Genomic DNA, 24976 nt, shown 5'->3' with positions numbered 1-24976 from the left:
GCAGTGAGGACATGGGTCCATGGGCCCCCGAGTGGATAGATGCTAATAAAGCTGCTGTGTCTTTGTTGGTCATCGGGCTGTACTCCGTGAGTGGAGTGACCTTAGTGGTGGAGGTCGGAGGTGATGTGTGGTGTTGTTGAGGATCTAAATTCCTGTAGATATCTTGTTGTGGAAGAAGTTAGAGAGTTGGTTGCAGAGTCCTTGTGACAGGGTAATGGAGCTGGAGGAGGCTGCCGGATATGAGAATTCCTTAATGACGGTGAAGAGTTCTTTGTATTTGTTATTGCTGACTTCAATCCTCTGGGTCAGAGCTTTCTTCTTGGTGTCTTTCAGTTTGTGATGGTAGCTCCTGAGTGAGGTCTTGTAGGCCTTCCTAGAGGCACGCTTTTGTGAGGTTCTCCATTTTCTTTCTAACTGTTAGCATCACCTCTTGGACTCTCGGAGTGTGTCTGTGTACCAGCTTGCTTGCTTGTTTGAACTCTACGGGTTGGCATTATGAGGAGTGTGAGGATATTGACCCTGGTGGAGATCCAGTGATTGAAACAGTCTGTGTTTCTGTTGGTGATGTCAGAGAAAATTGGGGGTGGAGCTGGAGGGTGTTGAGCAATGTGACTTTGGTCACCTTCTTACAGCTGCGGCGGCGTAGCCTCTCCGTCGGTGTGGTGGGTGCGGTCGAGATGGTGGAGTGTGTGAGGAAGTGGTCACTCCAAGTGAGCGGGGAGATGTGGCTGACCTTGATTTTGTCGCTGGAGGCAAAGATGCGATCCAGGGTGTGTCCTGCACGTGCATGGGCCCTTTCATGAGCTGAGTGAGTCCAATGTTTTGTAGGCTAGTAGGTTTGTGGTGTTGGAATCTGTGGGGTTGTTGAGATGAAAGTTGAGGTCATCTCAGAAGTTTTTGGGTTTTATGGCGAATGGGGTAATGAGGTCAGTGAGGAGGTTGCTGAAGTTGCTCTGTGATCCCAGTGGGTGGTATGCAAGAATCCCCCTAATGGTAGATTTGCCGCCAGTCTGCAGCTTGAACTATAGGTTTTCTAAGAAAGTAGTTTCTGGGTCATTGGTGGCGTGCATTTGATGGTGTCTCTGTGAATGATGGCGATGCTACCTCCTTATTGAAAGAGTGGGTGTTGAGGAGCGTGCATGTGAGTGTTACTGTTGAGCGGGTGAGGAGTTGTGCAAAGTGCAGGACGGGTAGTAGAGTCAGGAGTGGTGCTGTGTGAGTGGGTATAGCTGGAGGGTGCGAAGGTGAGGCGCCAGGTGTAGCGGTAGTGTAAGCATGTGAAAGGAATGACAGTGGAGTGGGGTGCGGCGAGGCAGCAGCGGTCTTGGTGGTGTCCATGGTTTGGACGAAGGAGTTCACTGAACTATTCTCATATCATCCTATTACATAAATAGGGAACGATCTCTTAGAATGTGTTAATTTTAGGCCGGTTCTTCTAATAAACCTGGGGCCTGATATAGAGTTTAGTGGACAGCTTAATGGCCATCAGGGCAATGGAGTACTTTACTCTGTCAGTCTGACAGATATCCATCCACCTAATTTAGAGACATCCGTCGACCCCACATACATATCTGTACATTGGCAGGAACCACTGTCACAAAGCTAGAGAATACTTTATAATCTGTATTAAATAAGGACATTGGTCGATATGAGTTTGCCTTTTTGGTGTCTTTATCAGGTTTCAGAATCAGGACTATAGGGCCTTCTCAGGAGTCTGGGCATACTCCAGATGTATAGAATTAAACACTTTCTCCCAGACTGTTGTTACCACTTCCTTCAGTAGCTTATAAAGCTCCGATGAGATGGCATCTGGGCCTTCCACCTTCCCATTCGGAACATGTTTCAAATGTTTCAAGATTTGAGCCTCGGTTATCAGTCCTCAAGGTACTCCCTCCCAGTTTCTGTAAGCCAGGCTAGGTCCCTATCCTGCAGACACTCCCGAAGCTTGCCCAAATCAGGATTGACTTTCTCAGTATAAAGTGCAGGAAAAAGAGAAACAAAATGCTCTTGCATTTCCCCAACTTTATTAGAAATATCACCCCAGGAATTAACAATCAGCTCTTTAATCTTGTTTCTAGCCGTCTCTAATCTAACCTACCACGCCAAGACTTCTCCCGACCTCTTGCCGTACGCAAAGAGATTCAGGGACTCAGCCTGCCACTGCTCCCTACAATTCTTTTCCAGCTTGATTTAAAAATGTAGCTGGGCATTTTCCAACTTCTTGCAGGCTTGGCCCCTGCCAAGGGAGGAATTTTGCACCTGTAACGAGGCCTCCAATATTCTTAGTTCCTGTTCAAAATCAATATGCTCGGCCTTCTCTCGTTTGTTCTTCGCGAATGCTTGGCTCTGTAGAATACCATGTATAAAAGCCTTAAACGCGTCCCAGAATGCGGCGGGAGAGGCAGATCCTATGTTATTAATAAAGAACTCATCACTGGTTTTTTTCAAAGCCGATCCAACTTCTACGTCCATGAGGAGGGCTTGATTAACCACCCACCTGGTATTCTGTCTGCCAACAGTGTGGGCAGGGAAACCTGTGTTTGCTACCACTTGGTGGGAGCATTTACAAAATTCTTGCAACACTGAAGCAAACACAAAGTCTCCTCCTTTTGGCTGGGAGCTGACTTTTGATCCGTTTCCCACATCCTGGAGAGAGCAGCATTAGTAACTGCTCACTCCGGCCAGGAGCAATGTCGGCTCCCGCTGCATGCAGGGAGCTGGCTGTGGCATAGGGACTCCCACCACAGCCCCCAACTAGTATATGGTGGTTCCCCTAAGTGGGGACCAGGGCACCCATGTTTAAGTACTGAGGGCCCGATGAATGTGGTCCTCAGGAACGAAAATCCCTACGCTTAATTAAAATAAATCCCCTGGGGAATGGGGTCACCAGGATCTAAAAAGGCTTGGGGGGGAGTGCCCCCCTCCTCTTTAATTTAGCAAATTTGCCCTGGGGGATAGGGCCCCCTCCCCTTTAATAAAAAACTGTTCTGGAGATGAGGTCCCTAGGGCCTAATAAGACTCAGGAAGAGGGCCATGTGGCCCTCACTACCCTTTAATTAAAAAATGGCCCTAGGGAGTCGGGTCCCCAGGGCCTAATAAGGCTCAGGAGGGGACCAGATGACCCCTTCCCTCTAAAAAATTACTCTGAGGGATGGGTACCCAGGGCCTAATATGGCTTGGGGAAGAGGGACACGTGGTCCGCATACCCGTTAAAAAAAATTAGGTACTGTGGGATGGTGTCCCCAGGGCCTAATGAGTCTTAGGGAGGGAGCCACATGGCCCCCCTTCCTTTCATAATATATATATCCCTGGGAGATGGAGGTTCAAGGGCCATAATAGCTTCAGGAAAGGGGGGGCACGTGCCCCTGTCCCCTTTAAAAAAGGCCCTGGAGGATGAGGTTCCCAGGGCCAGGCCCTGTGGCCAACTCCCTGTTGTGCACAGACAAAGGCCGTGTGCAGAGGGGGTTGGCTGCATGTGGGGACTTGGCTGCAGCCAGGCCCTGTGGCCGACCCCCGCTGTGCACGACTGAAGGCCCTGTGCTGTGTTTGGTTGGCTGCTTTTATGCGGGTTGGCACAGGGCCTGGCCACGGGCTGTGCACAGTTTGGGGTGGGCTGCATGCAGGTGGTTGTTGTGTGCAAGGCCTGGCTGCAGGCCAGGCCCTGCTGCTAATCCCCCGCTGTGCACAGATTTAAGTGTGGTAAATAAATATTCCTATACGTTAATAAACCCTAGACATTAACTGAAAAACCAAAGGTTAAAATAACATTATAGTTAGGTGAAATGTTCGGTAACAACGTAACTTTCTAAACTCTAAAAAACACTGAAATTCACCAGTTATAGTTATCTCAAGTAACTTTACAAGCACTGCTAATTACCCCACATATTACATCACTCATGGCATTGCCAATAACATCATTGATAATAGCACTGCAACATTTGTAGTGAAATTATTGATGAGAAAATTAATTGTGCATGGCAGGGTTAGGAATTATAGTCACCTTAGGGCACAAGTTATAGTTACTTTAGATAACTATACCTATAATCGGTGAATTTCAGTCGTTCTTAGAGTCTAAAATGTTTTAATGTTACTGAATATTTCACCTAACTATAATATAGATTCACTGAAAAAACCATAGGTTTCGGGGGCGTTATAGTTAGTTGGACATTTCACTCGTACAAAACCATAGAAATGCCCCCGTTATAGTTAGTTCAGCTAACTATTACTCGCGCATCCGCAATGCACTCCTGATGACATCACATATTACATCACTCATGACATGGTCAGTGACATCACTCATGACATCACTGATGACATCTCAAATGACATCACTGATGACATCATCCAATGAATGTGTGTTTTTCTGAAAATTAAATATGTTTTATATATGTATATCCCAAGGTCAATGGAAGAATAAATGGGTATATAAGTGTCTAAATGGATGATTTTGATTTGTAAAATTGATTGTATAACTGACTGATTAAGTGTATCTTAGTGAATACATGGGTTAGTGCGTAATGTTTAAATATGTAAATATCTGTATCAGTCTCTCACTTTGTGTATAAGTAGCTGCATGGGTTGGTGAATAGCTACATGTGTGTCTATATGGGTAATTAGTTGTTTTTTTTAGTATCAGTATGAGTGTCTGAGTGTCTGTATGGTTCGGTGGGGGGTATTACTTAGGTGCATAGATGCATGAATGAGTGACTCACTGTATGTGTTGAAGACAGCATGTGTGCAGGACTGTATAGGTGGATGAGTGTGTGTATGGTTGTGTTAGTGAGTGAATGACTGTCTCAATAGTGTCTTTATGAGTAACTACATATGTTTTAAACTAGTATATGTGAGTATTGGTGTATATAAGTGAGTATCTGTGAGAGTGAGAGATTGGAAGAGTTCCTGTACAAATAAGTAGGTGTTTCTATAAGTGATTGTTTAAGAGAGTAAGTATGTGTAAGTTTCTGTAGAAGTAAGTGTGGTAGTGTGTGTATAACTGTATATGCAAGTAAATGGATGTGTGATACTTTGTTTGCATGTGTGACTGTGTGTGAGTAACTCTATGGATGAGTGGCAGTGTGTAACAGGATGTATAGGTGTATGAGTACATGTGATGAGTGAGCACATGTATGAGTGACTGTATAGGGACTGTTGGTGAATGAGTGGATGTGTGTGTAGATCTTGGAATTACTGAATAGGTGTGTTGTAACTGGTATTAGTATGTCCATTGTTTTGAAAATGTTAGTTTGTATTTTTGATTGTGTGTATCTAAGGTTATATTAGGGTGAGAGGAGGTCTGCCACTCTATCACAAGGATGATGTCATCAGTGATGTCATTTGAGATGTCATCATTGATGTCATGAGTGATGTCACTGACCATGTCATGAGTGATGTAATATGTGACGTCATCAGCAGTGCATTGCGGGTGCGCAAGTTATAGTTAGCTGAACTAACTATAAAGGGGGAATTTCTATGGTTTTGTACGAGTGAAATGTCCAACTAACTATAACGCCCCTGAAACCTATGTTTTTTTCAGTGAATTTCTAAGTTTTTTTTTAATGCTAATTCCTAACTATAACGTGCCTGAATTACATTACATTACAAAATATACTTTCTCAGAATGAATTACTTTAGTATAAATACTTTGCAAATAGGCAATAGACTTTTAAGTACAGTAGTTACAGTTGTTGCAATGGGCAACACAATTTCCAACACAATGCAACATTGAGCTCAATGGGAATTTCTAGTTAAATGCAAATAGTTACTTTATGGATTACTTTTCTAACCACAGGACTGGATCCTAGATTCAGTCCTGGGACATCTCCTGTAAACAGCAGAGTAAAAGCGTTTTGGTTACAGTAGTGATTTTTAAGGAATATTATTGTATTTTAAAAGTTGACACAGAAACTTTTTCACATCAAATCACCAATGTTATCCTATGGGGGGGGAAATTCACTTACCACATATGTAGTGTTGTCGTTACTTTTTCTTACTCAGTGGTGGATCCTGGATCCAGCACTGGTGCATCTCCTGTAAACAGTTGAAAGAATGCGTTTAAGTCATACAGGCAAATTTTAAGGAATATTTGTAGTTTGTGAAAATCGACACTTAGAAACTTTTCTGGTGAAAACCACACAATGGATTCCTACTGAAGGAAATACAAGTTACTGGTAAATACGGTTAGAATTACTTTTCAGGGTCAGTGCTAGGCTAAAAGATGCAGCACTAAGTTCTCTCCTGTTAACAAGTGAGTAAATCGCAATTCGTTGTTCAGATGATTTTAGGTGAATATTTTAAAGTTCCAAAACTCCACACTTAGAAGAATTTCCAAGTGAAAGTAGTCAATGTTAGCCTATGGAAGGAAATTCAAGTTACTGGTAAGTACGGTTAGAATTACTTTTCAGGATCAGTACTGGGCTCAAAGAAGCAGCACTGAGGTCTCTCCTGATAACAGGTGAGTAAATCGGAATTCGTAGTTCGGCTGATTTTAAAGGCATATTTGTAATTTGCAAAACTCCACACTTAGAAGAATTTCCATGTGAAACCAGTCAATGTTAGCCTATGGAAGGAAATTCAAGTTACTGGTAAGTGCAGTTAGAATTACTTTTCAGGATTAGTACTGGGCTCAAAGAAGCAGCACTGAGGTCACTCCTGATAACAGGTGAGTAAATCGGAATTCGTAGATCGGATGATTTTAGAGGAATATTTGTACGTTTCAAAAATCGACACTTGGAAACTTTTTCAGCCAAAAGCAGGCAATGATATCCTATGGAAGGAAATTCAAGTTACTGGTAAGTACGGTTAGAATTACTTTTCAGAATCAGTGCTGGGCTCAAAGATGCAGCACTGAGGTCTCTCCTGATAACAGGTGAGTAAATCGGAGTTCGTAGTTCAGCTGATTTTAGAGGAATATTTGCACAATAGTGAAGGAAGGGGGCGGGGCCTGAGGTGACATGTGTGCAAACACGCCCTGTGGCGCGTTTTAAGTTGGGGAAATAATTCCTCTTCAATACTGAGGTCCCCTGGGGGCCAACTAGTCCACCAGGTACCTCCGGTATGCGCCAGGGAGCTGCGTTGCAGAGAGTTCAGAGGCCATGCCCCTTTTTACACCTCTCTGCAACGGAGCTCCGTGGCTCTTAGTGGAGGTACCTGGTGGGCTAGTTGGCCCCCAGGGGACCTCTGGATTGAAGAATTAATTCCCCAACTTAAAACGCGCCACAGGGCGTGTTTGCACACATATCACCTCAGGCCCCACCCCCTCCCTTCACCACTGTGCAAACGCGCCCCGTGGCACATTTTAAGTTTGGGGATTAACTCCCCTTGAATACTGAGGGTCCCTGGGGTGCAACTAGCCCACCAGCTACCTCCAGTAAGCGCCACAGAGCTGCGTTGCAGAGAGGTGTAAAAAGGGGTGTGGCCTCAGAACACCTCTCTGCAACGCATCTCCCTGGCGCATACTGGAGGTACCTGGTGGGCTAGTTGGCCCCCAGGGACCCCCAGTATTCAAGGGGAATTTTTTCCCCCTCTGCAAACATGCCAGGGGGCGCGTTTGCAGAGTGGTGTAATGAGGGGGCATGGCCTCTGTCCGCGATCCCGTTTTTTAAATGTTTTTTTTTTTAAGAAAGGGAGCCGTGTAGCCCCCCTTCTTTTTTAAATTTTTGGCCCTGGGGACCCCATTCCCCAGGGCCTGCCCCCAATTTTAATCTAAACATTGGGAAGGGGGCCACGTGGCCCCCCTCCTGAGGCCATAATCTGCCCCGGGGACCCCATCACCCTGGGCATGGGACTTTTTTAATTTATATTTTATTTGGAGGGGGGCTGCCTTGCCCTCCTCCTGTGGCCACTTATCCCATCTCCCAAGGCCGGCCCTTTTTTTTTTTTTAAACATTTCATTTTGGGGAGGGAGGGCCCCCCTCCGGGTCACTAATAGCCCCAGGGATCCCATCCCCGGAGCTGGCCCAATCCGTTGGGGACCGTGGGGGGGTCCCCAATCCCCCCACGGTCCCAGCCGGCTCCCCGCATCCTACGGGATCCGGCATTGCTTTTCCACATGGGGAGCAGCTAACATGCTGCTCCCCATGTGGAAAAGCAATCTGCTTTGCTATCTCTTCCCAATAGCAAACCAGTTTACAATGACAGGGTGGGAGCCGCGAGGCTCCCGCTCTGTCATTGCAAACGGCAGTGTCCTGGGGTGGGCACCCCGGGACACTGCAGGACCCGGCCCTGGGGGGTGGCGGTCCTCAGGGCCTGTACAAGGCTCCAGGAGGGGGGCCGCGCGGCCCCCCTCCTACATTTGTAAGAAGCTCTGGGGGGTGGCGGTCCCCGGGGCTGGGGGGACTCAGAGCCTCCCCATACCCAATTTTCAGAAGCCCTGGCTGGTGGCGGTCCCCGGGGCTGGGGGGGCCTGAGAGCCCCCTTTACATGAATGAAGCTCAAGATGGCTACCAACATTTCCTGATTTGGAGTGTTGACAGCCAATTAGAAAGCAGCTCATGCATCGCAGGGTGCGCGCTGGGTGCACATACGGTACGTGGATCCTCCGAGGCCATAGATATATATGTAGTTTTAAATGTCATTTTCTCAGGAACTACTAAACGGATTTACACCATTTAAGCAAAAGGCACGAGTCTGAACTGAGGACTACCTCTTTGCCAAATGTGGTGTAATTCCGTTCAGCAGTTCGGGCTGTAGCAGTGGCTAAAGGTCCTATGGGAAATTGCATGGGGAAAACACGTTTTGGGACCCCCCCTTTTTTCTCAGTCCCCGCTACACGTATCATCCCGAGACTTTCAGGATAGGAGCGGACCGGATCTGGCCAAAAGTTTTGAAAAGTTTGCGAAGATTCGTCAACGGGCGCCAAAGTTATTCCAAATAGAATGTTGTGGATTTCCTATGGAAAATAGGTCCTAACTATAACTACCTACTGGCGACTGCCAGTAGGTAATATATATAGATATATATATACATACACACACACACATATATATATTTGTGTGTGTGTGTATATATATATATATATATATGTGTGTATATGTATACTACATACTGCCAGTCGCCAGTAGGTAGTTATAGTTAGAACCTAGTTTCCATAGGAAATACGTTTTTTCGTCTTGCCAATAAATTTTGCGCCGTTTGACGAATCTTCGCGAATTTTTTTTAAATGATGGCCCGCTCCGGTCAGCTCCTGTCTTGAAAGTTTCGGGGTGATTCGTCAAGCAGGGATCGAGAAAAAAGGGGGGTCACAAAATGCGTTTCCCCATGTTAATTTCCATAGGAACTTTAGACAAAGCTACAGCTCGAACTGCTGAACCGAATTACTCCAAATTTGGCAAAAAGGTTGGTCGTGGTTCAGAGAGAACCCTAATTTTTAAAATGGTGTAAATTCGTTCAGTAGTTGCTGAGTAATTTAAAAAATAAAAATATCTATCTGAGCACCGAGGAGGAGTTGCGAAACCTCCTGGGCACGAACTTCACTCATATTGGTTGCCAACACTCCAAACCAGGAAGTGTTGGCAGCCATCTTGTGACTCGATAGAAGCGAGTTACAAGAAAACAGTGAAATAGAGGTTAAAAAATAAGAAAGGGGGCAGGGTAGAAAGACCCTGACCCCCTAGGCATGCTCAGGGGGTCCCACAACAACCCCCAGGGCCAAAGAAAGCTTTTTTTTTTTTAATTGCCCGGCCCGTGAGAAAGGAGTGATTTGTAACTCCGAAACGCGTCGGACCTGGTGTTAATAAACACGCATTCTGATTGTGGCCTCGGCTCCAGTGTTCTTTCGTCCCGTGAGGGGAAAGTGAGACGCAGTGGTATCGAGTGGATTTGTTGGGGGTGGCTACCCCTGCCGAGTGCCCGCCGTACAAGTGGCTTGGGAACAGCCAACAAAACTTTGGAATATATATATATATATATATATATATATATATATATATATATATATATATATATATATATATATATATATATATATATATAGTTGCCAGTAGGTAGTTATAGTTAGGACACCTATTGTCCATAGGAAATTCGTAACATTCTTTTCCCAATAACTTTGGTGCCGGATAACGAAACTTCGCGAAATTTCAAAACTGCTGGGGCGCTCCGGTCAGCTCCAATCCTGAAAGTTTGGGGGTGATTCGTCAAGCGGGGGCCAAGAAAAAAGGGGGTCCCAAAATGTGCTTTCTCCATGTTATTTCCCAAAGGAAATTTTGGAACAGGCTACAGCCCGAACTGCTGAACGGAATTACACTAAATTTTGCAGAAAGGTAGCCCTTGGCTCAGAAAGAGACCTTTTTTTTTTAAATGGTGTAAATCCGTTCAGTAGTTCCTGAGAAAATCAAAAAATATAGGTCAAAAAATCAATTTCCCATAGGAAAGTTTAGAGCAAAAACTGCTGAACGGAATTCAACCCAATTTGTCAAAAAGGTACTGCTTGGCTCAGAAAGTGACTTTTTAAAAAATGGTGTAAATCCGTTCAGTAGTTTTTGAGAAATTAAGAAATAAAGATAGTGATATCTATGGCTGCGGTGGATCCGCACACCCTCCCGATCACGAGCTTCATGCTAATTCGCTGTCAACACTCCAAACCAGGAAGTGTTGGCAGCCATCTTGTGCCTCAGTAGAACAGGGGCACAAGAAAACAGAAAAACAAATGCGCAAAACAGGAAAAGGGGGCAGGGTAAAAACACCCTGACCCCCTAGGCCTGCTCAGGGGGTCCCACAAGGACCCCCAGGGCCAAAAACATGTAAAAAATAAATAAACGCTGAGATTCGCGCACCCAGCGCAAATTTTGGCCGAAATTTTTTAAAAATGAAGGCCCCGGGTGGGCCAAGTCCCGGGAGCAATGCTTATATTGTAATGGGGGGCCCAAAGCGGCCCCCCAGCCCCGGGGACCCCGAGCCCCGGGGACCACCACCTCCCTGGGGCAGCTCTGTGGCGCTTACTGGAGGTACCTGGTGGGCTAGTTGCCCCCCAGGAACCATCAGTATTCAAGGGGAATTAATTCCCCAACTTACAACGTGCCAGGGAGCGTGTTTGCACAGTGGTGAAGGGAGGGGGCGGGGCCTGAGGTGACATGTGTGCAAACACTCCCTGTGGCGCATTTTAAGTTGGGGAATTAATTCCTCTTCAATCCTGAGGGTCCCTGGGGTCCAACTAGCCCACCACTTATCTCCAGGAAGTGCCACAGAGCTGCGTTGCAGAGTGGTGTAAAAAGGGGCCTGGCCTGGGTAACCTCTCTGCAACGCAGCCCTGTGGTGCTTACTGGAGGTACGTGGTGGCTAGTTGGACCCCAGGGACTCTCAGGATTGAAGAGGAATTAATTCCCCAACTTAAAACGTGCCACAGGGCGTGTTTACACAGTGGTGAAGGCAGGGGGCGGGGCCTGAGGTGACATGTGTGCAAATACTCCTTGTGGCGCATTTAAAGTTGGGGAATTAATTCCCTTTCAATCCTGAGGGCCCCTGGGGGCCAACTAGCCCACCAGATGCATCCAGTAAGTGCCACTGCGCTGCGTTGCAGAGAGGTGGTCCAGGCCATGCCCCTTTTTACACCTCTCTGCATCGTAGCTCTGTGGCGCTTACTGGAGGTACCTGGTAGGCTAGTTGGCCGCCAGGGGCCCTCAGGATTGAAGGGGACTTTATCCCTCAACTTAAAATGCGCACAGGGCACGTTTTCACAGTGGTGAAGGGAGGTGGGGGGGACTGAGGTGCATGTGTGCAAACATGCCCTGTGGCGCATTTAAAGTTGGGGAATTAATTCAGTTTCAATCCTGAGGGACCCTGGGGGCCAACTAGCCCACCAGGTGTTTCCATTAAGCGCCACTACGCTGCGTTGCAGAGAGGTGGTCCAGGTCATGCCCTTTTTTACACCTCTCTGCAACGCAGCTCTGTGGCGATTACTGGAGGTTACTGTTCAGCTAACTATAACTCGCGCCCCCGTAATGCACTGCTGATGACGTCACATATTACATCACTCATGACATGGTCAGTGACATCACTGATGACATCTCAAATGACATTACTGATGACATCACTGATGACATCATCCATGTGATAAATTGATGCATCTTCTCACACCCTAATATAACGTTTGATACACCCACTCTAAATTACAGACTGCCATTCTCAAAACCATAGAAACTCCAACACCAATAACTACATACCCACTCACTGATTCTGAGGTTTACACACACATCCACTCACTCACCCGTACAGTCACTCATACTTATGGTCACTGGTTCAGGACTATCATATGCACTCATACACCTATATAGACACTCACACACCGCCACTCATCCATAGAGGTACTCAGACACCTAGTCAGTCATGCAAATAATTAATCACACTGCCATTTACTCACCTACACAGTTATACACACGCCAGCTCAATTACTCTTACAAATACTAGCACACTCTTACGCTCTTATACAATCACTGATACAAGCACACACTCATCCATACAGCCACTTTCACAATCACACACTCTCACTTATAGCCATTTATATACTCCAACACACATATATACTGCCTTCACATATGTAGTTACTCACACATGTAACACTGATATATACATTCACTCACTAACACACCTATACACACACTCACCCACCCATACAGTCCATCACAGATGCACTCTTGAAACCATGCACCCAGTGAATCGCCCACTCACACATCTATGCACAGTCACACTAACCCCACCCACACAAACACTCAGGAACCCATACAGATACTCAGAGAACCTATCAAGAACTCATATAGACACTCATGTAGCTATTTACAAACCCATACAGCCGCTTACACACCAACAGACAGACGGATACAGACATTCACACAGTTTATTCACTAACCAATGCATTCAGTAAGATACATTTAATCACTCACTTATAGAGTCAGTCACACATCTAGTAAATCCTCCATTCAGACACTTATACACCCACTCATTCTTCAATTCGCCTTTCCCTATATATATTAAACATATTTAAACTTTACAGAAACACACAGTCACTGGATGATGTCATCAGTGATGTCATTTGAGATGTCAATGTGGTAGCATCCCCACTTCCGTGGGGTGTCCCCCTGCGCACAGGTTAAGGTGCTGAAACAACAGCTAAAATAAACATTCTTCTCTTTCAAAAGTTCCCTTGTGGTTTTTAATTGTTGGTTTCACAATTATTTCATCAACATTCAAAGACTTCATTTCCCAGAATGCATGGTGTCTGTGATATTCAATTCAATTTAACATCTTTTCCTTTATCCCTATGCATTTCAGCTTTAAAAGCCTTCATCAGGGGAATTTCTATGAAAGCAAAAGTAATATAACATTCATTTAATCAGGGGAAAATACCACCAGAATAATATCACCACCTCATATTTTATGGTGTTTCAAAAAGTGCCTAAGTACTGTGCATATTATTAACAACGTTAATGGTGAGTCTGCGTGAAAGACGGTGATTCATTAATCGAAGTGCCTGCTTTAAGTTAATCGTTTGTCGCTTTTGTCAAGGTGTTTTTACGTGCCTCCGTTACTGCATCGAGTGCTCTTAAGCATCGAGGTGACTATAAAAAGCAGTAAACCGCTTCCGTGAATGTGCGTCACAATCTATCCTTAGCGCTTCGCATGTTTACTCCAAACGTTCCCTCCTGTTCAAATGACAAGTATTCTCTTTATCGTCTAGCTTACCGGTGTGTTGAAGTTACGCGTTTCTCAATCCTAAGGCTGCCGCGTTTGTCAATGCTCTCTCGCGCCTGGCTTGTTAAGTGATGAATGACGTGTTACGTTCTGGCGTACTGTTCTAAACATAGAAAGAGGGCTGGTGGATGTATACTAGGAACAGCTCTGGGTCTTAATAAAGTTTCAGTAACAACAACGCTCAAGTGCAAACAACGTGTAACTATTATTTAGCGGTGCTGCTGCTAATATATAAAAAGGCTCATCGATTTAAATTAAACATTGGACACGCCAAAAAATGGAAAATACCATAATGCATACTTCATCCTATTAGTCTAACAGTCACTTATGGCTAGCAGTCAGATAAGTATTTCAAAGAGCAAAGCACACAAGATCTTCAGCCAGGATAGCTTGACTCCAGTGGCGTGGTAAGCACGGGACCCACGTCTGGGTATACCCTTCCCACATAGAGCGAACAGCAAAACACACAAGATGATGGACGGACTGTTGCACATTAGCAAAACATTCACCCCCAGTCACAGATCTGGGTTTAATCCATCGTTATTTTGCTCTCCACGCCACTCTAGTTCGGACATGGCCATATGCAAATCAGTCTTGACCCTGTGCCTCATGGGAACAGTCCAGCCTGAACTGCCAAGCCATGTCTTCCCTGGACCGGAATCAAGCATCCTAGGACCGGTTTCGGGGTTTCACCCCTCTTCAGCCATGATAGCTTGACTCCAGTGCAGACTCTGTTACTGGGGGTGAATGTTTTGCCAATGTGCAACATTCCGTCCATCATCTTGTGTGTTTTGCTGTTCGCCCTATGTAGGAAGGGTATGCCCAGACGTGGGCCCCGTGCTCACTACGCCACTGGAGTCAAGCTATTCTGGCTGAAGAGGGGTGACACCCCGAAACCGGTCCTAGGATGCTTGATTCCGGTCCAAGGAAGACATGGCTTGGCAGTTCAGGCTGGACTGTTGCCATGAGGCACAGGGTCAAGACTGATTTGCATATGGCCATGTCCGAACTAGAGTGGCATGGTGAGCAAAATAACGATGGATTATACCCAGATCTGTGGCTGGGGGTGACTGTTTTGCCAATGTGCAACATTCCGTCCATCATCTTGTGTGTTTTGAAGTATTTCAAAGAAACATGTGTTATATACATAACTACAATGATAAGGTGTATAAGTTCAAAGTATATCACAAAAGGTATATAATGTTCATCTGATCAAAAATGATCCATTATAAGTAGCATTGAAATTCATCCCTATCGTTCATGCCATTCGGTTTTAGAGTGTTCAAATGAAAAATCCAGTAATTCTCCCATTGAAGTAGGATATTACGATTGTCTTTTCCTTCCTTTTTCTATAATCTCTAATACACAAACTTTTAGTTGGTTGATGTGATGTTGTGCCTCAATAAAGTGACAGGCTACTGTGGATTTGACTTGTTTAGTCCTGATATTGCTTTTGTGCTCATTCATTCGAATTTTCAATTTCCGTTCTGTTTGTGCTATGTAAGCTTTCCCACATGGACACTTGAGCATGTATATTATATTGGATGTATTGCAAGTCGCATTAACTTGTAACGCAATTTTATGCCCTTTCATAGGATGAGTGATATAGGTTCCTTTAATGATATTGTTGCAGCTGTTACAATTCAAACATGGGATGGTACCTTTGTAGGGAGATTTTATCCCTTTCTATATGGGATGTCTTATTATTTCACCTATATTTTTGCCCCTGGTGTACGCGAAAATAGGTTCCTGCTCAAATATATTCCTAAAATCCTGTTCCAATTTCAACAGATTCCAATGTCTCTTAATAATTTTTTTATAATGCTGGCTCATAGTGGAGCATTTACATACCCATGTCATTCTCTCTTCCTTTATTCTGGATTTTGTGGCCAATATGTCTTGTCTTCTTTTGTTTTTAATTCGATCTGTAGCTTGTGTTAAAATATCTTCCGGATATCCTGTCTGTCTGAATATTTGTAACATGTTTGTGCTTTATTCAGTTTCTTTCATGGGGTCTGAGACGATCCTTTTAACTCTCAATAATTGAGAATATGGTAAATGTTGCTTGAGTGGCTGCGGATGGAAGCTGTCATAAGCCAAGGTGTTTCTATCTGTGGTTTTTCTGAACAGGTTAGTGTCGAAACCCGTTTGTGTTTTAGTAATTTCAACATCCCAAAAATTGATTGTATGTTCTTGTATCTCAAAAGTTAACTGTATCCTATCATTAATTTGATTGAGTTGAGTTATTTGTTCTTTCAACATTTCAGTTGGGCCTCTCCATATCATAAATATGTCGTCAATGTAGGTACAGTTGTATGTGGTTTTTCCATGGTTGAGCGTTTAAGGTATGTTCTTCTTCATAGTCATTCATAAAGATATTCGCATATGTGCGCGTTGTCATTTGAGATGTCATCAGTGATGTCACTAACCATGTCATGTGTGATGTAATATGTGACGTCCCATCAGCAGTGCATTGCGGGGGCGCGAGTTATAGTTAGCTGAACTAACTATAACGGGGGAATTTCACTGGTTTTGTACGATTGAAATGTCCTGCTAAATATAACTTTCTCTAAAACCTATGGTTTTTTCAGTGACTATATTTTTATATATATATATATATCTATATATCGCAGCAAACCATTCTTACAGACGATCGTCTTCACCATCGATCAAGAAAGGGACGGACTCCACTTAATTATTCCCAATTCGTTTTATTTTTGTTCGTGTGCTATGCCGCCATGACGCGTTTCGGGCTCAGCAGCCCTTGATCGAATGACGTGCCTCTTACTTTTCTCCCATTTTTAAAGTGACAGTGCATTGTTAATTGCCATAGACATAGAAAACATACAACCATGATTCAAGCGCTTTTTGTGCGTAAATTCGTCTTACATCAATAGAATGGTTTGTTATAGCTGTAAAATACATAACATGATAATTAGCTACATAGCTACTGATTTTGTACAAATCGAGCTGTTGGCTCACATATTGTAAAGTGCAATTGTCTTTGTATAAATACATAAATAAATAACTTGCACATTTAAAATCTGGTAAATGTATAAAATCATGTTAAAAACCATTTTATAAAAAAGTATTCGAGAGATCTCTAGCAGCATGGTTGAGCCAGACTGTGCAAATACGGCAAGTGAGTGCAAATTTGTGCAAACCTGTGCAATTTAGCATTTGTGCAAAATCTGAATAATGATTCAATAAATACCTTGTTTTAACCATCTATAACTCTTTGTTTATGCAGATGGAAAATAAATCAAGGGAATAAGAAAAACAGGGGGGAGGGAAAGAAAAGGGAGAGAGGGAAAAGAAAAAGGAAAGAACATCATAGCAAACATAATCACTGTACAATGTTAAAAATAATCTCATTTTGTTATGTTGATATTGGAGAAACATTGGGAAAGGGAAGTCTATTTTTGCTATTGCTAATTTGTCTATTATTGCAATGCTGAATTATTGTGTAAATAGACATCCTAGAGCCACGTGTATAAATCTTCTGTGGCATTTAACCCATTTGGGTTTTTACTATCCAATTCTAGTATATACTGTGTCTCCAATTTTCTCAATAGTGCCTCACGATCCCCGCCTCTTCTAAGGGGCGGAATACAATCTATTGCAAAATAAGTAAGAAATTTCGTATTGCTTTTGTGACAATCCCTAAAATGTCGAGCTACCGGATAGGATGTGTCAACATTCGAGATTGCACGTAAATGTTGGAGAATTCTCTTGTGGACCTGCAATTTAGTGGATCCCACGTATTGCAGCCCACAAGAGCACTCCAACACATAAATAGCAAATTCTGTTTTGCAAGTCATGTTTTTCATGATCGTGTGTGCTTTGTCCTCGAATGGTGTTTTATAAGAGGATTTGTTAATTGCGTGCTTACAAGCTTTACAGGTAGAGCACTTTGAAAAGCCTTTGCATTTGGATAGCCAGTTGGTGCTATATATATATTACTTATGCATTTTAATGAAATAAGCCTGAGCAGTGAAGTACGGTCAGAAGGGTTTCAGTAGGTAAACAGTATGTAGATCCTTGCAGCATTGACTGAGTAGCATGTCCCAGGGTCGGACTCAGCTGGTAGCCAAGCCTGCACCCTGTGGTCAGCAAGTTGCTCCATTCTTCTACTTTTAGTCCACATGAATGCATTACTGCTGAATCATTCTAAAAAATGTCCCTTCGGCTTGAGTCTTTCTGATAAATCCCATTTAACAATTGAAACCCCTCGGAAATGACTTCACTGCTCAGACTTATTCTATTCCCGTTCTGATAACAATTTATATTTCTTATCTGGGTCAAAAGACGGTTGGCAATATCGAATACAAAGACTCTAGTAGATTTGTTTTGTTGTGTTTTGTTGCGGAACACAAACAGTAATATGACTGGACAATGAGTGTTATTCCTCTAAATCAATGCAGTCTGTGACCATAATTTTGAGCACTTTTTTTACAACATTTGTCTGTCCACTGTTGTACTGAGCACCAACTGGATCTGTTTTTATGATTGTGTTTCTTTTTCTGACAAAGGTATTCCTGAATGAAATAATACTCATACTTAGCTCCTTGCTCCTGTATATCAAGTGTATGTTTCGTGTATTTGATATACCATCTAAATGATTACCAATCTCTTTAATTAGACAACTCTTTGGAATGGGTTGTTAGTTATATCAGTATGCCTAGATCGCACTAGGGTTTAGCTCCTTTCGATAACATCCTTAATTGCCGTGGACTGAAATTAGCCGTATTCGCCTGTTTACTTACTGGCAATCTTCAATACGCCAAGCCCTAGTCTAAATCATAGGCTTTGTTAATAATGCCCGACCTCCTTCCTTGCATCCATTCATCTTGCTTTCTGTGTTGGTGTCTGTCAGGACCCAGTGCTGCATCTTGTCATTCCTGGTTGATGTTGGCAATTGGCATCTGATAGATGGGTTGTTAGAATCTTATAACTGTAGAAAGGCGGGAAGGTCCTAGGAGGCTTGTTTCCAGTCCAGAGAGGACCTGGCCTGGCAGTTCGGGCTGGACTGTTCCCATTGGGCGCAGGGTCAAGACTGATTTGCATATGGCTGGGTTCAAACTGGAATGGCAGGGGGAGCAAAAAAACGATGGATTTAGGCTCAGATCTCTGTACTGGGGTGAATGTGAGACATTGTTCTGCATTCTGTCCATCAATTGTTCTTTTTGAAAGGTGGGAAGGGCTACATCCCTAACGTAAACAAAGTAATTAACGTCCTTCCTTGTTAAGGAAGAATAGTTTGTCTGTTTCAGGGTAAGGACTTATATAACCTAGGTAAGGTCTGGACGAGGAAGACAGATAAAGGTGCTAATGTCTCATTGTACATAGACATTATGGGGCCGATTCCGATCCTGGAAAAACCGTGTACGAAACGTTGGTCAGAGCGTTTTCTCCGTCCGACTCGTACCCGGTAAAAACACCGTACAAACTTGCAAGTACGATTCGTACGGAAACACCATTTCCGTACGAGTCGGAAAAAACACCGACCGACAGTAAAATACATACGAATGTGATCCGGGACACCGCGGACGTGACGTCCGGACGGAGTTAGGCATGTTTTTACGTCCTAGCAAGTACGATTCGTACCGACAGCAGTCCGGACGGCAATATTTTTACGGCACCCAAAAAGTGCCGGAAAAGCGAAGTACGCCGCGATGCGAGCAGAATAGGGGGCCCGGTACGCGCCGTCCCCCCCCCCCCAGCCCCCCGTATGTACACGCCGTACCCCCAGCCCCGCGGATGGACACGCCGTCCCCCCCAGCCCCCCGTATGTACGTGCTACGCGCTGGGGGTCTGCACCGTACCTACGGGGGTGGGGGTACGCGCCATACATACACGGGTGGGGGTCCGCACTGTACATACACGGGTGGGGGTCCGTGCCGTACATACATGGGTGGGGGTCTGCACCGTACATACACGGGTGGGGGTCCGCGCCGTACATACACGGGTGGGGGTCCGCGCCGTACATACACGGGTGGGGGTCCGCGCCGAACACACAGGGGGCTGGGGGGGGTACGGCGCGTCCATCCGCGGGGCTGGGGGGGGCGGCGCGTACATACGGGGGGCTGGGGGGGTGTTCGGCGCGTACCGGGCACCTGTTTGGACGTCTCCATGGTTGCTATAGGAGATCGCTCCGGACGGTCTTTTTACCATACGGTTGTACAATCGGACGGACGGTACGAATCGTACTTGCGCGCTCGGACTTCAGTTTTCAGATTCGTACGTAAAAATGTCCGGGGACGTGTCGGACACCTTTTCCGACCCGAGGACATGTCGGGGAATTTACCCAATGTGATTCGTATGGACTTTTTCACATACGAATCGTACTTGTCAGTTTGTACGGGACTTGTACGATTCGTACGGTAAAAAATCCAGATACGATTCATACGGGGAATATTTTTCCAGGATCGGAATCGGCCCCATAGTAGAGAAATAACAAAGTCATCACTCTAAAGCATGTCATGTTTTCATATGTCTCTGTATATCAAGTGTATGTTTCGTGTATTTGATATACCATCTAAATGATTACCAATCTCTTTAATTAGACACCTCTTTGGAATGGGTTGTTAGTTATATCAGTATGCCTAGATCGCACTAGGGTTTAGCTCCTTTCGATAACTTCCTTAATTGCCGTGGACTGAAATTAGCCGTATTCGCCTGTTTACTTACTGGCAATCTTCAATACTCCAAGCCCTAGTCTAAATCATAGGCTTTGTTAATAATGCCCGACATCCTTCCTTGCATTCATTCATTTTGCTTTCTGTGTTGGTGTCTGTCAGGACCCAGTGCTGCATCTTGTCATTCCTGGTTGATGTTGGCAATTGGCATCTGATAGATGGGTTGTTAGAATCTTATAACTGTAGAAAGGCGGGAAGGTCCTAGGAGGCTTGTTTCCAGTCCAGGGAGGACCTGGCCTGGCAGTTCGGGCTGAACTGTTCCCATTGGGCGCAGGGTCAAGACTGATTTGCATATGGCTGGGTTCAAACTGGAATGGCAGGGGGAGCAAAAAAACGATGGATTTAGGCTCAGATCTCTGTACTGGGATGAATGTGAGACATTGTTCTGCATTCTGTCCATCAATTGTTGTTTTTGCATTTGTCCCCCCGAGTAGGACGGGTATGCTCAGACGTGAGTCCCGTGCTCTCCATGCCACTGGAATCAAGCTATCCTGGCTGAAGAGGGGTGAAACCCCGAAACCGGTCCTAGGATGCTTGGTTCCAGTCCAGGGAGGACCTGGCCTGGCAATTTGGGTTGGACTGTTCCCATTGGGCACATGGTCAAGACTGATTTGCATATGGCTGGGTCCAAACTTGACTGGCATGGTGAGCAAAAAAACGATGGATTTAGGCCCAGATCTCTGTACTGGGGTGAATGTGAGACATTGTTCTGCATTCTGTCCATCAATTGTTCTTTTTGAAAGGTACATCCCTAACGTAAACAGAGTAATTAACGTCCTTCCTTGTTAAGGAAGAATAGTTTGTCTGTTTCAGGGTAAGGACTTATATAACCTAGGTAAGGTCTGGACGAGGAAGGCAGATAAAGGTGCTAATGTCTCATTGTACAAAGACATTATGTAGAGAAATAACAAAGTCATCACTCTAAAGCATGTCATGTTTTCATATGTCTCTGTAGGAAGTTGGAGGGTGTCTTTTGTACCAGTTTTCCCTGATAAGGTCATAAACTTATTTTTGTCCCTAAATCTCTGTCCGAAGGGCAACATTATTTATTGAGCTCCTCTCTAAATATTGCTCGAATACCTCGATTTCAGATACTGGCTGGGTAGATGGGGTTGTGGCTTACTCCGTTATAAACTGACTTTCTTTCTTACAGCGATGACGTTGCAGCCTCTTTCTGACACCTTCAAACCCATGCAGGAATAAATATCATGATATCATCAATCAGAGATCAATGAGGAGGTGTCCTGTATTTTGTGAAGGCAGGGTTTGGTGTTTTCATATCACATGAGAACATGATGATGTAATCTCCTAAATTTGATGCATTAAAAGTCTCTTCATTCCTGTGCGATAGTATTGTGACAAACCAGCCTCAGATTCAAAATGGAAGTATGTTGTCAATGAGGTGGGGCGGTCACACCGCTCTCTCTCTCGCTCTCTCTGACCACCTCTTTCTTATTCTGCCCACAGATAATTGCCTTCGATGAGCTCAGGACTGACTTCAAGAGCCCGATAGACCAGGGAAACCCAGCAAGAGCGGTGAGTGAACCCCAATGTCTATGTGGGGGAGGAGACAGGGAGTTTTTGTCGCTTGTGTATGTTTTTAATGAAGGGGTCTGCGTCATGAGGCGAGTCAGTCACATGTCTGGAAGCTAGACCACATTCTCTGAAAAACCTAGTATGGCCTTTCCTTTTATGGAACAGGCCACCTCTGAGGAACTTACACCAAGCCCATAGAGAGGAGCATAACTTTTGAGGGGGTATGGTCCCCAGTTCCAACCCCATAAAAGCGGCACAGAGAAGGGGTTTCCTCTAAAATCTTTTGAAATCAATGGTACAATTTGAAGAGATTTTTTAACGCGCATTGCTTTTTTGGTTTCTTCAACTCTTCATGTTGGAATTTTTTGATAGTTCTTTCGTGAAAATTTCTGAGGAACATGGGTGGTAAATGATGAACTTTGAAATAAAATTCCAGATATTGATAACAACTCATTAGAATGTCAATACTATATTCTAATTGGTTTGAGGTCTCTTTCCCTAGAAATGTTGAAGGCATCGACTACCAAATGTAGCATTAGCCACACTAGTGAAAACTGGATAAACTTGAAGTGCAAATGTACGTTGAATTGAAATATGGAGCTTAACGAATGTGGAAGGGCCAGTGTTGCATTTTAGGCTTGCATGAACATGAGGGCATTCATAGCAGATGCTGTAGCTCTCTGGTCACATTGGTAATTCCATCTCTGACGCCTTCCGGTATTTCCTACCTCTATCTCTCTATGTCATAGCCTAAAACTATCAGCACATTGATTTTGCTCCTGCGCACCCTTAATGTTTTGCATCGGTGTGCACCCAAAGGAGATGCTGCGCCACTGTAAGGCAATCTAATTTCCCTCACCTTCGTCATGCCATTCTCCACCCTGTTATAGCCTCCTGTTTTGCAAGCCTCTTTTACTGTGGCAGGTGAAACCCACCAGTGTACTCAAAGAAGTGGCAGACACCACACCTAGAACCAGTGAGTGCGCTGCTGCCGCATGTGTGACAGGACCAGCATTTATTTCCTTTCTTCAGAGCCACACACCGTCAGAACGATAAATGCCTCTGACCCTATGCACGCTCCTCTCTTATGCTACTTGCGTAAGACTGTGCTCCCACCACGCCCTTTGAATCCCATAAAAGCATCCAAATCCCATCATACCTGCCAGCCTTACCTTCTCGAACTAGAGGTCACCCGTGTCCCCAGTCAAACACCTGCAGCTCAAACTCCTGCCATCATCTCTCTATAACATTCTCGTCCAATCACTCTGTCTAGCACACTGAGTCAGTCTCGTAATAACATTCTCATTCCTTACCTAAGACCTAAAGACCGGAAGTCTTGAACCCGCCATCTTCTACACTCTTTGTTCTGAAGAGACTCTACCCTCCCTGTTGATCTGCTGGGGCTCCTCGGCCCCACAACACAGCTGCTTTTTTCTCTGGCTGTTCCATGTCCCTCCAGCCTTTCGTCCGCTTAATCCAGCACACCAAAACCTGAACCTCTCCCCTTCATTGGGAGGGAGGGGGACAGACCAGACTGAGACCAATTTGTGTGTGAAAAAGGTTGCTTTATTGAAACAGGTGCCCATTACAAATACCATACCTGGCAACTGCCTTACAAAACTAAAACCTCACTATACATCCAAAAACTGACCCCTGATCCCACCTGCCCCTACGATCCCCTCAAACATTCCCCCACGCTGCCAATTAACATATCAACAACATTACAAAGAATTGCAGTTAAAAATATGCCTTACTATAAAACCAATCTGCTATACCTGCCTTTCTGAAACAGTAACTAACAAAACATCTACAACTAAACTTAAACTACCTCCCTACCCTTTCCCTGCCCCAGCTCACAACTTCCAACACTTAACCAAAAACCTCTGCCAACAATGGGCAACTTTTCAAACCCCGCCAAGCACCTGTTCCAAGCAACAATACTCATAAAAACCCCTGTGCACCAGTCCCAAGCACAGATGGCCCCCTAAATTAAATAGCCAAATAACACCTACAACAACCCAAATGTACAAAGGGTGGGAGGGAGGGGAATAAAGGCACACTACACTAATCCAGCTCCCAGCCACCAGGTCACCAATCCTAAAATGGTGGCTCGGAGCACCCATCGTTGGACCTTATAAATTGGGCAATCCCCGAAGAGCCCAAGCTACAAAATGGCCGGCACCTGGCCAGCCCAACCCCTCCCAATCTGCCCGGGGGGCAGACCTCCCTGCACTTGGCTGCCCCCCAAACTCTCCTTTCATGCACAATCAGCACCGCCGTGGCTCTCACCCGTTTCACTTTGCATCCATATCCCCGGGCCTTGCTTTCCTGTTTTCCATGTCCACAACTCTTAGGCCTGTCGACCCCATTGCTAGTTTCTTGTCCTCTCTTTCCAGTGCACAATACCTCCGGCTTCCTGGCTCCATAATCCCCTCGCACAGCTTTCCATGGCCATCCTCTGTTGCTTTCACTATCAAAGTTAGGAAATGAACAGGTGCCAGTACTGACCTTACTTGGACAGTATTCATTCACATTTGTGATCACGAAATTAAATTACTGTGATCACCGTTTATTTTTGTCAAATGGAATCAAACACTTTGTGTAATTGCAAGTACTCGTAACAGTAGAACAACAAAACATATTTTCTATGAGCATTTGTACAAAATGGTAACCCACATTGCATATAACATAACATCAAACAAATCAAGATTAGATTCAGTTATTCCTCTGAGGTGGAAGCCGGAGGTCAGATTGTTAGAAGCTTTTAATCTGTATGCTTATTTTGTGTGTTTTACTCCGCTAACATTCTAAGATTTACACTCACCGTGCACCGCCGCATCCATTGCCCGCTCCTCGCGCAGACGACTCGAATCTGACGTGTTGGAGGCAGGGCTCGCCGCCGCTGGGGGTTGAGTGGCTCAATCGCACCTGTGCTGGGACGAGTCCCGCCCATTTGTCTACTTATTCTCCCACCCCCCCGCTCGCCTTAGATTAGATTCAGTGATTCCTCTGAGGCGGAAGCCGGAGATCAGATTGTTAGAAGCTTTTAATCTGTATGCTTA

The 24976-nt window shown here is 44.8% G+C and overlaps 1 protein-coding gene across 1 annotated transcript in view; it reads left to right on the top strand.

Moving 5' to 3' along the window:
- Positions 1-24976, top strand: part of CNIH2 (cornichon family AMPA receptor auxiliary protein 2) — a 774677-nt gene that overhangs the window by 303645 nt on the left and 446056 nt on the right. Inside the window, exon 2 of the mRNA XM_085625735.1 lies at positions 21846-21914. Coding sequence (XP_085481861.1) covers positions 21846-21914 — 69 coding nt within the window. The remainder of the gene's footprint in view (positions 1-21845; positions 21915-24976) is intronic.

The sequence above is a fragment of the Triturus cristatus genome, chromosome 9, assembly GCF_964204655.1.
Source record: "Triturus cristatus chromosome 9, aTriCri1.1, whole genome shotgun sequence".
NCBI classification, from domain to species: Eukaryota; Metazoa; Chordata; class Amphibia; order Caudata; family Salamandridae; genus Triturus; species Triturus cristatus.
This window is presented reverse-complemented; position numbering and strand designations above follow the sequence as displayed.